This window comes from Oncorhynchus kisutch, linkage group LG3, assembly GCF_002021735.2.
Source record: "Oncorhynchus kisutch isolate 150728-3 linkage group LG3, Okis_V2, whole genome shotgun sequence".
Classification (NCBI taxonomy): Eukaryota; Metazoa; Chordata; class Actinopteri; order Salmoniformes; family Salmonidae; genus Oncorhynchus; species Oncorhynchus kisutch.
The window spans coordinates 59257116-59270061 of NC_034176.2; the positions used below are offsets into that span (position 1 = coordinate 59257116).

The window sequence follows — 12946 nt, forward strand, 5'->3', positions numbered from 1 at the left end:
AAGTGTTAAAGAAATCAAAATATACTTGAGATTCTTCAAAGTAGCCACCCTTAGCCTTGATGACAGCGTTGCACACACTGTACAAATAATGGTTGATTGATTCATTGATCCAGGCTGTATTACAACTGGCCATAATTGGGAGACCCAGAGGGTGGCACACAATTGGTCAGCGTCGTCCGGGTTTGGCCGGTGTAGTTAATATGTTCTTAACTGACTTGCGTAGTTAAATAGAGGTTACATTTGAAAAAATTACATTAAATTGAAAAACATTAACTGAAAAATATGTATCAATGCCAACAGATAACACAGAGATAAGTCCAGCTTACCTGTGGTGATGTGTAAGCCCTCTTCCTGAACCTGAGTCCCCTGGTCGCAAAGAGTGACTTTAGGCTTTACTCTGCTATCTTCTGATTTTGTTTTCTGAGGGAAGAGAACATCTTTCATATATATTGTTGCTTACTACTTCATCACAATCAGGTTTAACAATCATTCTCCCACCAATGTGGTATCGTTTGAACAAGATAAACCACATATAGCAAACAGAATAAATAAAAAAGTTAAAAGCTGAAATATCTTATCTAAATGTTTGTTCACATTCACTCATCACCACATTGCCAATACGTCAGGCATGAAGTATGATTGAGGCATGGTCTTTTTTAGTATTAATGATGAACTGGTATGGCATATTTGAAATGACAACACATAACTGATAACAGATGCCTACTGGGCCGACTCAGCTGGACTCTGTTATTAGTTTACACAAAGCCATGAGTAACTGGGAGATGCCAGCAGTGGATATGGCCTGGAAATACACCGCAGGGTTATAGCATGGGTGGGCAAGAAGCAATGTTGTTGTGATCTGTGTTCGCACGGCATACCTGACTGGCTCTCATTATAGAGTCCATCTGTCTGCCTAACACTAAATGAAACTGCACTATCTCCACTAGAGGTCGACGGATTAATCGGAATGGCCGATTAATTATGGCTGAGTTCAAGTTTTCATGACAATCGGTAATCAGCATTTTTGGACACCGATTGTGGCCGATTACATTGCACTCCGTGAGGAGCCTGCGTGGCAGGCTGACTACCTGTTACGCGAGTGCAGCAAGAAGCCAAGGTAAGTTGCTAGCTAGCATTAAACTTATCTTATAAAAAACAATCAATCTTAACACAATCACTAATTAACTACACATGTTTGATGATATTACTAGTTTATCTAGCTTGTCTTGCGTTGCATATAATCGATGCGATGCCTGTTCAATTCTCATCGAATCACAGCCTACTTTGCCAAACGGGTAATGATTTAACAAGCGCATTCGCGAAAAAAGCACTGTCGTTGCACCAATGTGTACCTAACCATAAACATCAATGCCTTTCTTTAAAACTGCATATTTAGTTAATATTGCCTGCTAACATGAATTTCTTTTAACTAGGGAAATTGTGTCACTTCTCTTGCGTTCCGTGCAAGCAGTCAGACAAAATAATTACGGCCTTTGTTAGGAAGAAATGGTCTTCACACACTTCGCAACAAGCCAGGCAGCCCAAACTGCTGCATATACCCTACCCCAGGGTATATGCAGCAGTTTGGGCTGCCTGGCTTGTTGCGAAGTGTGTGAAGACCATTTCTTCCTAACAAAGGCCGTAATTATTTTGCCAGAATTTTATATAATTATGACATAACATTGAATATATATAATATATATTTAGACTTAGGGATGCCACCCGTTGGATAAAATACAGAAAGGTTCCGTATTTCACTGAAAGAATAAACGTTTTGTTTTCGAAATGATAGTTTCCGGATTTGACCATATTAATGACCTAAGGCTCATATTTCTGTGTGTTATTATGTTATAATTAAGTTTATGATTTGATATAGCAGTTTGCCAGCAGCTCTTCGTGGTGCTTCAAGCATTGTCCTGTTTATGACTTCAAGCCTATCAACTCCCGAGATTAGGCTGGTGTAACCGATATGAAATGGCTAGCTAGTTAGCGGGGTACGCACTAATAGCGTTTCAATCGGTGACATCACTCGCTCTGAGACCTTGAAGTAGTTGTTCCCCTTGCTCTGCAAGGGCCTCTGCTTTTGTGGAGCGATGAGTAACGATGCTTCGAGGGTGGCTGTTGTCGATGTGTTCCTGGTTCGAGCCCAGGTAGGGGCGAGGAGAGGGACGGACGCTATACTGTTACACTGGCAATACTATGGTGCTTATAAGAACATCCAATAGTCAAAAGGTTAATGAAATACAAATGGTATAGAGAGAAATAGTCCTATAATTCCTATAATAACTATAACCTACAACTTCTTACCTGGGAATATTGAAGACTCGTGTTAAAAGGAACCACCAGCTTTCATATGTTCTCATGTTCTGAGCAAGGAACTTAAACGTTAGCTTTTTTACATGGCACATATTGCACTTTTACTTTCTTCTCCAACACTTTGTTTTTGCATTTTTTTAACCAAATTGAGCATGTTTCATTATTTATTTGAGGCTAAATTGATTTTATTTTGTATTATGTTAAGTTAAAATAAAAGTGTTCATTGAGTATTGTTGTAATTGTCATTATTACAAATAAAAAAATGAATCGGACGATTAATGGTCCTCCAGAAATCGGTATCGGCGTTGAAAAATCATAATCGGTCGACCTCTAGTCTCCACCCCAAAAAGATCTACATTTCAATCTATTAGTCAAATGTATTTTATAAAGCCCTTTATACATCAGCAGTCACAACGGTTTTTTTTGTTTCGTTTTTTTACAGCTACCGAGCCTCAAACCCTTAAGAGCAAGCAATGCTGAGGCAGAAGCATAGTGCTTAGTAGCCCTTGATCCTGACTCTCAGTTCCATTACATTACACATAAGAGTCATTGGACGAAGGGGTCTTCTGTAGGGGGGATTCTTTTTCTTCCGATCAGCAACCTTATCTTTCATATAATAATTTTCAAAAAACAGAAGTCAAATTTGTACACACCTTTATAGCGTTAGGGTTCCAACTTATCCATATTATGTTACAGTGCTTGTTTTTACGGAAAACAGACGGTAGAGAGGGTGGACTACCTGTGCTAATTAGCTATCTGCATCTTCAAACAGCTGTGTGTAAATGGAAGACAGATGCCACAAATGTGTTGTCACTGAAAAATAACGTTGGCTGCAACGGTGTTAAAACAGTGAGTGTGTGTATGTTGAAGTGATGTGACAGTAGAGGATTTATATTTCTAGAACTTTACCAAAGTAGACACTCGATTAACATTTAGATGGAGTACTGTATTTGTCTGTTTTGGCTTCCACAGCCAATTCACCCTTTAAACAGAACATGTAAGGTCCTTGGAGTCCAATGTTGGGCTTTAAGAGTACTTGTGTGGCCATTAAGGCCATATTGTTTTACAAGGCGTATATTGGTGCTATATCTGAGTGTTTAACACCTTTTCTGTCTTCGGAGTTGGTCATTTTGGGGGATTTGAATCTGGATTGGCTATCCCTGGCCTCAGATCAATTTAAGAACATATGTTCATATTGGTTTTAAACTCACTCAATTGACCTCAAAACCCACATGGTTTAAATGTGAAAAACCCTGTTAACTCCTCCTTGATTGATTTAATTCTTACTGAACCGCATAAATGTTTGTCGAGCGGGGTATTTACATATGATATCAGTGGTCATTGTCCCATAGTATGTATTAGAGATACGAAACAGCAAAATACTAATTCTCATTTAATTAAGAACATAACTTTTTTTAAATGTTTCTCCTCAATGTTTTTTTTACATGACATGTTCTACTCTGATTTAGCCACTGTATCCTGTATTCCTAACCCTGAGTTGGCTCTAGAATATGTATTCCTCTGGCAGATAAACACGCCCCTATTAAACAATTCAAAGATAGCTCAGAAGAAAACCAAGAGTTAGATCTATCTAAGCTCATTCAGGTGAGAAATCAGGCCTGGGTCAAAGCAAGTTAAACTGACTCTGTAGTGGATTGGCAATCTTTCAGACAATTAAGAAACAGATACTATCTCGATTAAGAAAGCTAAGTCAACCTACTTCCTAAGCGTTGACCCTGCTGGTGATCCTTCTACATTTTGTAAAACAGTAAATGCACTGAAGCATACAAATTCCTCTTCATCCCTGCCTAAACAAGTTCTGTCTGACTCTGGCATCATATCTGAGAAGAATGGGGTAAGTGATATTTGAGAGAATTGGTGGTTTAACTGACCCTGGTCAGTCAATCAACTGCGCTTCCCTTTGCCAGCCTCTAGCTGACTGGACAGTTAACCCGTCAAATTCTAGTGCATCTCTGTTTTCATTTGAACAATTTACTATCTGTGATGTGCTAGATGCCTTGTTAAAGTTTGATGTAAAACAAATCCACTGAGGCTGATATGCTTGATCCATTTTTGCTGCAGCTCTCTGCCCTCCTGAATAATTAACCCATATTTTTTACCTGCCTATTATATCTGGTACTATCCCCAAGGTTTGAAAGGCGGCCCATGTACTCCCCCTTCACAAAAGGTGGAGACGCTTGTGACCTAAATAATTAAAATCGCCCTATTTCTAAACTTTCTTGCCTAGCTAAACTATTAGAATCCTTCATTCTCAGCTAAGATCTTTCTTATCTTTGAAATGCATTCTAAATGTACATCAGTCAGTGCTATAACCTGGTCTAAAAACTATCTCTGCTGCAACCCTAGTTATAAATGTGGTTAACTGTATGGTTAAAAGGCAACATTGTGCTGCCCTCTTCATTGACCTGTCAAAGGCGTTTGATACTGTTGATCACTCACTGCTAATTCAAAGGCTTTCCTCAATTGGCCTAGACCAGGCTGTATGTAACTGGTTAATAAATTACTTGACAGATGGAACTCAATGTGTATCTACTGATGGTGTTAAATCAGGTTTCCTGGATATTACAAAAAGGTGTCCCACAGGGTTCTGGACACTATATTGTTTACATTAACAATATTGATTTGTCTGTAAAAAAAAATTGCAACCTGCACTTGTATGCCGATGATACTGTTGTGTATGCTTCTCTACCAACTGAGCCACACAGGAGGATGGATGTTTTCTTGAGTGATGATTTAAGCATATGCACTTTTGATGGTGTCCATATTGATCGTGGTCCTGCTTACAAATATCTGGGCATCTGGATAGAGGAAAAGTTGTCTTTTAAAAAACTGTGATGAGTTAGTTAAGAAGCTGAGAATAAAAATGGATTTCTTCTATAGAAATAGGTCCCGGCTCTCGTTAAATAGTAGAAAGCAGATTATTCAGTCGACGTTGCTATCGGTCCTCGACTATGGCGACATCACCTGTATGAACGCAGCTGCCACGTCATTAAAGCCGCTAGATGCAGTTTATCATTACAGGCAACAGTTTTAGTACTCATCACTGCATTCTCTAACCAGAAAGTTGGTTGGCTCTTTGATGTCACGTAGGTTGATACATTGCTATGTTTTCATATTTAAAGCCTTTTTACAAAAACTCCCACTGCAGCTAACATCATTACTAAACTTTAGACATACGAGTTACCACATCCGGTCTCCGGGATGGCTAACTCTGGAAATTCCTTTGGTCTCTACTGACTTAGGTAAATCAGCTTCTAGTGGAACAATCTTCTAAATGTACTTTACATTTAATATTAAAATGTACTTTACATTTCATATTTTGGTGCCTCTAGGCCAATTCAGAAAGCTGATTGAGGGCTTATTTATTGATGAATGTGGTTTTTTTTAATGACCATGTTTTTCCTTTCTGCTTGCATTTTGAAGTGTGTATTTTCTGTCATTTCGGTAGTGCTCATCTGTAAAAGAGACCCTGGTCTCAGTGGGACTCCCTGATCAATTAAAAAGGTTGAAATAAATAAATGAATAAATAAGAGATCGTATTGAAAGACTATTCTAATTCCTAATTATATGTTCAAACAGAATAGATGACCAGCATTTGGTTCCATCTGCCTTCTAATGGTTTGTTAGTAGGCTACTGTATGTGGTAGCAAACATTAGTATTTAATGTCAAGATTATCAAGATGCCAGTGATGAGAACCTAATTTTGATATGAATCAGAAAATAGATTCTTCATACATTATATGTAATCCAGATTCTTTACCCTAAATTGTCATGAGCTGGGGGGGGGGGGGGGGGGGAGCATACAGTCAGTGGGGAAAAATCCCTCGCGCTTCAGTTTCACTTTGAACTTAATGCTAGCCAACAGCCAGATCTTGACAGTAACATTACTGAAACAGCTCACATTGTTTCCCAACAGCTGAACAAACATTCTAGAGACAGTCGGTGACACAGGTCGCCTGGTTAAGTGACATTGCACAAGGCTACTATAGTAGCAACACTTTGCACTGGGAATTTCAACTGACATTTTGCTGGACAAACGTCCAACTTCAATTTACACTTCCTCATTATGTTAGGTCATGCCCTATGAAAATAGCAATGACCACTTATTGAGAGTTAACATTTAACAAAAGATGCTGTTCCAGTAGTCAAATCACGACTATATTGAAAACCTTTCCCACAAGCCCAAAGCATGAATTAGTCATTTTCAAAAGAGAAATTGTTCCCTTTATTTTACACCACATCATTTGGTGAATTAAACAGGATGAACATTGCATATCCAATGCTGCAAATGAACTAATTTGAACTCATGTTCCCATTTGAATGAGAAAGTATTTAAAAAGTGTGAGAACTAAACATAATGACAGTGCACTAAGTACATAATGCACTGCATACTTTCCAAAGGTTAAATTAAGTGGGTAATGGCTCACAAAAATAACTGATTATAAAATGTTAAAACCATAACTCAAACATTGTCAAGCACCTAAGGACATCACATTTAGTTCTGAAATGGCAAAGATGTGCCAGCCCGCTTTAAAATGAGCTCACTGACCTCCTCCTCCTCTTGGATGTACAGCAGGCCCTGTTTCCTCCAGGGTACGATGCCTTTCAAGATGAACTCCACTATCTTAGAGCTTCGGAAAACTTCCCCCACGTATCCCCAGAGCTTGTCCACGGCCGAAACCGAGCTCTCTATTCCTTCAATTTTCTCCCGTTGCCATTTACCCTCCTGCTGCAGGTTCTTCAGCAGTGCCACGGTCTCCCCACACATTACCCTGACCTCCGAGAACAAGGCTGGGTCCCCTCCACCTCCACGAGAGCCCCTGTCCCCTGCCTGGGGGTCCCTGTCTTTTCTGAGCTGGGCCAGGTCCTTCTCCAGCATCCCCATGCCCTGACACACCATATCCAGCCTCCTGAGGACCTCTGTCTGGCTACAAGCTATCTGCTCCACCTTCACCTCAAGCTGATTCAGCTTGACCTCCATGCCTCCCAGGCTGTTCAGCAGGCTGTTAGTTGGCTTTTTCATTGCTCCAGAAGGGGCCCCAGCATTGTCCAATTTACCCCCCTCGTACATCTTGGCAATGCAGGAGGCCAATGTCTCTGGTTTACTCATAGTTCCAAGAAATTCCACACAGAAGGGAACAAGTGTCAAGCGAGACAAAGGAAGCTGTGCTAATCCACCTTGCTCCAAGCTGAATTGGATCTATTTTAGTTCAAGCTCCCGAGGTGGTGTTGTTCCGCTCCCATACAGGCAGTCTGCCGGACCCTGTTGTCTGTATGTGCCAGAGACATGACACTACTTAAATAAACACCAACTCTTCGCTATCTTATCTTTCCACTTGTCCCCCCCCCCCCTCTACCTACCTCTCTGTCCCAACCTTTTTATATAGTAGCCCCCCCACTGCCAAAATTCCAATGGTCGCTTGACGTCACCAAAACATTTAAATTCAACCTCAGAAGATGCTGTTGACTGGTGGGCATGCAAGGAATGACCTTTTGAATATGGCCTTTCGCCAGTATTAAGAGAGAGATGTTGTGAACTATGGAAAGGTTGTTGTTTTAAAATGTTGACCCATTGTCATGTTGCTTCCCCATTGGTATGTACAGGTTGTTTGTTTGCTGGTTGGTATATGTTTTAGTTTGTATACTGGTGCTGATAGAGTGAAGTTAACCATTGGTGAATCTAAAGGTTCTGGCCCGCCCATCACAGCTGCTCTGATTGGGTGACTGTCCCCCATCATCGCTCAAAGGAAAGTGACTTGACATTGGCTGACACTTTCCTTTAAAAATAAACCTCTGTAGACAGAGGAATGATGAAGTGCAAGCAGGAATCTAAGCAGTCGCCCTCTCCCTCTGGTCCATAGTAAGGGAGACTGGGGTTGGTTGCCTCGTGGGTTGGTTGTCACAGTGCATATCACTCTGAATCTAGAGGGTGCTGTGTAATAATAAAAAAAATCAAAATGTATGAATTATTTGTCTAAACATAACATGTGTAAACATAACAAGATTCAATAACAGACAAACTGAACAAGGTCAACAGACATGTGACGAACATAAATGGAATAATGTGTCCCTGAACAAAGGGAGGGGGGGGTCAAAATCCAAAGTAACAGTAACAGTCAGTATCTGGTGTGGCCACCAGCTGAATTAAGTACTGCAGTACATCTCCTCCGCATGGACTGCACCAGATGTGCCTGTTCTTGCTGTGAGATGTTACCCCACTCTTCCAACAAGGCACCTGCACGTTCCAGGACATTTCTGGGGGGGGGGGTCCAAGAGGTCCCAGACGTGCTCAATGGGATTGAGATCTGGGCTCTTCACTGGCCATGGCAGAACACTGACATTCCTGTCTTGCAGGAAATCACGCACAGAACGAGCCGTGTGGCTGGTGGAATTGTCATGCTGGAGGGTCATGTCAGGATGTGCCTGCAGGAAGGGTACCACGAGGGAGGAGCATGTCTGCAATGACAACAAGCTCAGTCCGATGATGCTGTGAGACACCGCCCCAGACTATGATGGATCCTCCACCTCCAAATCGATCCTGCTCCAGAGTACACGTCTCGGTGTAATGCTCATTCCTTCGACGATAAACACGAATCCGACCATCACCCCTAGTGAGACAAAACTGCGACTTGTCAGTGAAGAGCACTTTTTGCCAGGTCTGTCTGGTCCAGCGACGGTGGGTTTGTGCCCATAGGTGACGTTGTTGCCGGTGATGTCTGGTGAGGAGCTGCCTTACAACAGGCCTACAAATCCTCAGTCCAGCCTCTCTCAGCCTATTGCGGACAGTCTGAGCCCTGATGGAGGGATTGTGCATTCCTGGTGTACCTCAGGCAGCTGTTGTTGCCGTCCTGTACCTGTCCCGCAGGTGTGATGTTTGGATATACTGATCCCGTGCAGGTATTGTTACACGTGGTCTGCCACTGCGAGTACGATCAGCTGTCCGTCCTTTCTCCCTGTAGCACTGTCTTAGGTGTCTCGCAGTACAGACATTGCAATTTATTGTCCTGGCCACATCTGCAGTCCTCATGCCTCCTTGCCGCATGCCTAAGGCACGTTCACGCAGATGAGCAGGGACCCTGATCATCTTTCTTTTGATGTTTTTCAGAGTTAGTAGAAAGGCCTCTTTAGTGTCCTAAGTTTTCATAACAGTGACCTTAATTGCCTACCGTCTGTAAGCTGTTAGTGTCTTAATGACCGTTCCACAGGTGCTTGTTCATTAATTGTTTATGGTTCAGTGAACAAGCATGGGAAACAGCGTATAAACCTTTTACAATAAAGATCTGTGAAGTTACTATGATTTTTACTAATTATATTTTAAGGACAGGGTCCTGAAAAAGGGACATTTATTTTTTTACTGAGTTTGTGTTTTTCATTGGTAAAATAAAAAACATGTAAAGTATGTCTTGTTATTTTATAAAGGTTTTAATTCTGGGATTATACATCAAAAATATGTTTATAGAAAAGAGAAAAAGGAGAGCTATTCCAAACCTTTTTCTGAGTTGCTAGGTCAAGCCATGTGGTTACTAGCATTGGTCGGGTTGGTAGTCACTATCAACTCATTGTAACCATACTGTTCGGGGACATTATACTGGCAGTGACACAATATATCCCAAGCTATTTTGTGCTGTTGCTATAAAAACCTCCTTTCCCAGTAAACACAAACACCTTTGGCCAACATATCAAAATGTGTTGGGAATATGTAGTGTGGAGAGCGTTTGCAGATTGGGAAGACGTCACCGAGACATCAGAATAAAATGTTGAAGCCTGGCCAACATATAAACAATGTAGAACTCTAGAATGTAGAATATGAGACGTCTTGCCAATTAGCAAAATGTCTGAACTGCTTTTTCCCAATGCATCATGTATATCTGTTGGGCAGAGGAGTGGGAGTGTTGGCTCTTTTTTTCCCTCCCCAATTTCATGGTACACAATTGGTAGTTACAGTCTTGTCCCATCGCTGTAACTCCCGTACGGATTCAGGAGAGGCGAAGTTCGAGAGCCGTGCGTCCTCCGAAACACCATCCAACCAAGCCATACAGTTTCTTGACACAATGCCCACTTAACCCGGAAGCCAGCTGCACCAGTGTGTCGGAGGAAACACTGAACACCTGGCAATTGTGTCAGCGTGCATTGTACCCGAGTCGTAAGAGCACGATGGGACAATTGAGTGCCGCCCCATGGGTCTCCCGGTTGCCTGGACTCGAACCAGGATCTCTTGTGGCACAGCCTTAGTGCCTTAAACCACTGCGCCACTCGGGAGACACCAAACACATATTTTTTTTTACACACCCACACATGTGTGCAAACATGCACATACACACACAAATATACTCAAAATGTCATACGTTGTTCTTAAGGTATAAAATGCTGAATTCTGATAGGAATATCGTTCTATAATACAAAGCCATTTCTAAGACTGTTCTATATTGCGTAATTTCCTGTTAAAAAGGAATAAGCTACTAGCAAACGTGACAACCCACCCCATATGACAACCAACGATGGGGCTGGTTGTCACAAGTGGGCAAGGTGGGTTTGATTGCTTGTTGGAATAAGATATGAGAATAAAAATAGTCCCTATTCCACCCAAGACATTTCTGTTAATGTTGAAAGGAGTCTTGTAAGATATAAGAGAGAGTAAAAACTGTGACATCCAACCGCGGTATCCCCTACTGTGTCCCCTACTGTGTCCCCTACTGTGTCCCCTACTGTCCCATTGGATAGGAATGTATTCTTGGAACATCCTGGCATTTTGTACTGCATGGGTCTTTCCCCATTTTCCAGTTATTAGTAAAGTATTCAGGTATTGTAAAGAGTGTTAACCTACTAAGAGTTCTTTAACCTACTATTGAAAAGACAGTTCAATGACAAATGGACCTCAATGAGGACCTCAATGACCTCAATGAGGAAATCTCTGCTTTTCAATGATTCAACAAGCTAGACCTTACATTTTTTTAGGCTAACATGCCCAGCTGTTGACAAATGAGCTCTAGAAAACAATTCAAAAGCAAAATGATCTTGGTAAATATGCGTTAAGGCCATTTCTGAGAAGACAAAAGTGTTGTCTAATAATTCAATTATCACACATTCTGGGGATATGTCTTCATCCCAGTGCTGTGAATAGTGATGCAATGATTTGATGAAATGATGGGTCCCTGTCTCCTGGTCCAGAGAGCAGAAGATAGCCCATAGAACCATCCATATGCAACTGTAACACCGCCAAATAGTGGACGGAGTCCCTTAGGCCCAGTTCTAATGGGCAGAATGTAAGCTGGGTGCTTTATTTATAAAGTCCTTCCCAATGAGACTACAGGCTAGCTCTCTGCCTTGGGCCTACGCCAGGAACCATCCCACTGAAATGTAACCACATTATGCAATGGAGTGGCAATGGAAATCTCTGGTAGGGTGCTGGCCCATCAAAGGAATGTGGCTCCGCTGTGGTTTTCCACAGGGGGGTTTGGTTATGGGGGGGGGGGGGGGGGGGGGGTGCGTCACAGCAGCTCTGAACAATCATAACAACTCCATTTACCACCCCATAACCCAGGGCAGGCTAGTTAGCTAGCATCCTAGCATATCAGAAAGTAAGCGTTGGCAGTAGCATTGCTCATAAATGAATGTCTACTCCCCGAAAATGGGGCAGCCAGCTGCAATGAATAACAGGAAACAATAGATAATGAGAGGTGCGGTGACATGGGATCAGGCCAGCGATGATAATGTGACCCAATAAACATGGGTCATGGAGGGTGGGCCCGTAATACCAAGACCACAACAACATTTCAAATATAGGCCGACTGTTGCCGGGAAGCAGGGCCGTGCAAAGACCTTTTGGTGGGTGTGTGTTGAAACAAAAAAAAAGGTCAACCCCGAAAAATCCGAACAATCAAGGTCATGGACTCGTTGAGCAATTATTAGGCTACTTTGGTTATTTAGTTACTGTATATAAAAACAATAGACAGTCACATTTTAATAGCAAATTAAATGACACAAATAAACATCCCTTAGTCTGAAAAGTAATTTAATATTTCACCTATAATAACTCTGTCGTCATTTAGCACAGATCTATTACATTTATTGCTTTACTTAACCCTTTACACTAGTGAAAACTGGTCTATATGGATAGGGGACACATTTGAATGTTTAACAAAATAACTATAAAAAGCATATGCATGACCATGGTAGCAATTGAAAGAGTACATTTATGATCTTATGGGGAAGTTATCAGGCCAAATGTGAGGACACAATAGTTCACCTGACACAAGACTGAATCCAAACAACAAATGCTCAAAAGTTGCCCAATTAACGTGAGGGATTTCGAACGACTGTCAAGTTTAGAACGACTGTCAGTCAAAACCCATATAGCGTTGTGAAGCGGAGACCCTGAGCTCTGACGTCATGTATAGAATGTTACTGTACAGCCACTGCGTTACAATTTAGGGACTTATCAATGACCAAACCTACCATTCCGACTACTTTAACAATGATTTGAGGGCAGTGGCTTCAAAACAACAACAACAACAAATCTACAATTTAAAAAAACAAAACATTTTTGGTGGAAATTATACTTCCACCCAAAAGGGCACTTTGGAGACTGGAAGGGCAAATAGGCATGTTC

General features: G+C 41.5%; 1 protein-coding gene across 3 annotated transcripts in view; it reads right to left on the reverse strand.

The window, feature by feature from the left end:
- The window catches only part of LOC109886180 (myosin light chain kinase 3-like), a 33491-nt gene that overhangs the window by 13305 nt on the left and 7240 nt on the right, over positions 1-12946 (reverse strand). For 2 of the 3 annotated variants that reach the window (XM_031809583.1, XM_020477922.2), the window contains exons 1-2: positions 6887-7673; positions 327-420 (exon numbers count right to left, since the gene is read on the reverse strand). In XM_031809583.1, coding sequence (XP_031665443.1) covers positions 327-420; positions 6887-7447 — 655 coding nt within the window. In that variant the 5' untranslated portion in view covers positions 7448-7673. Of the gene's footprint in view, positions 1-326; positions 421-6886; positions 7674-12946 lie in introns of those variants that run through there. The other variant, XM_020477929.2, reaches the window with a different exon arrangement.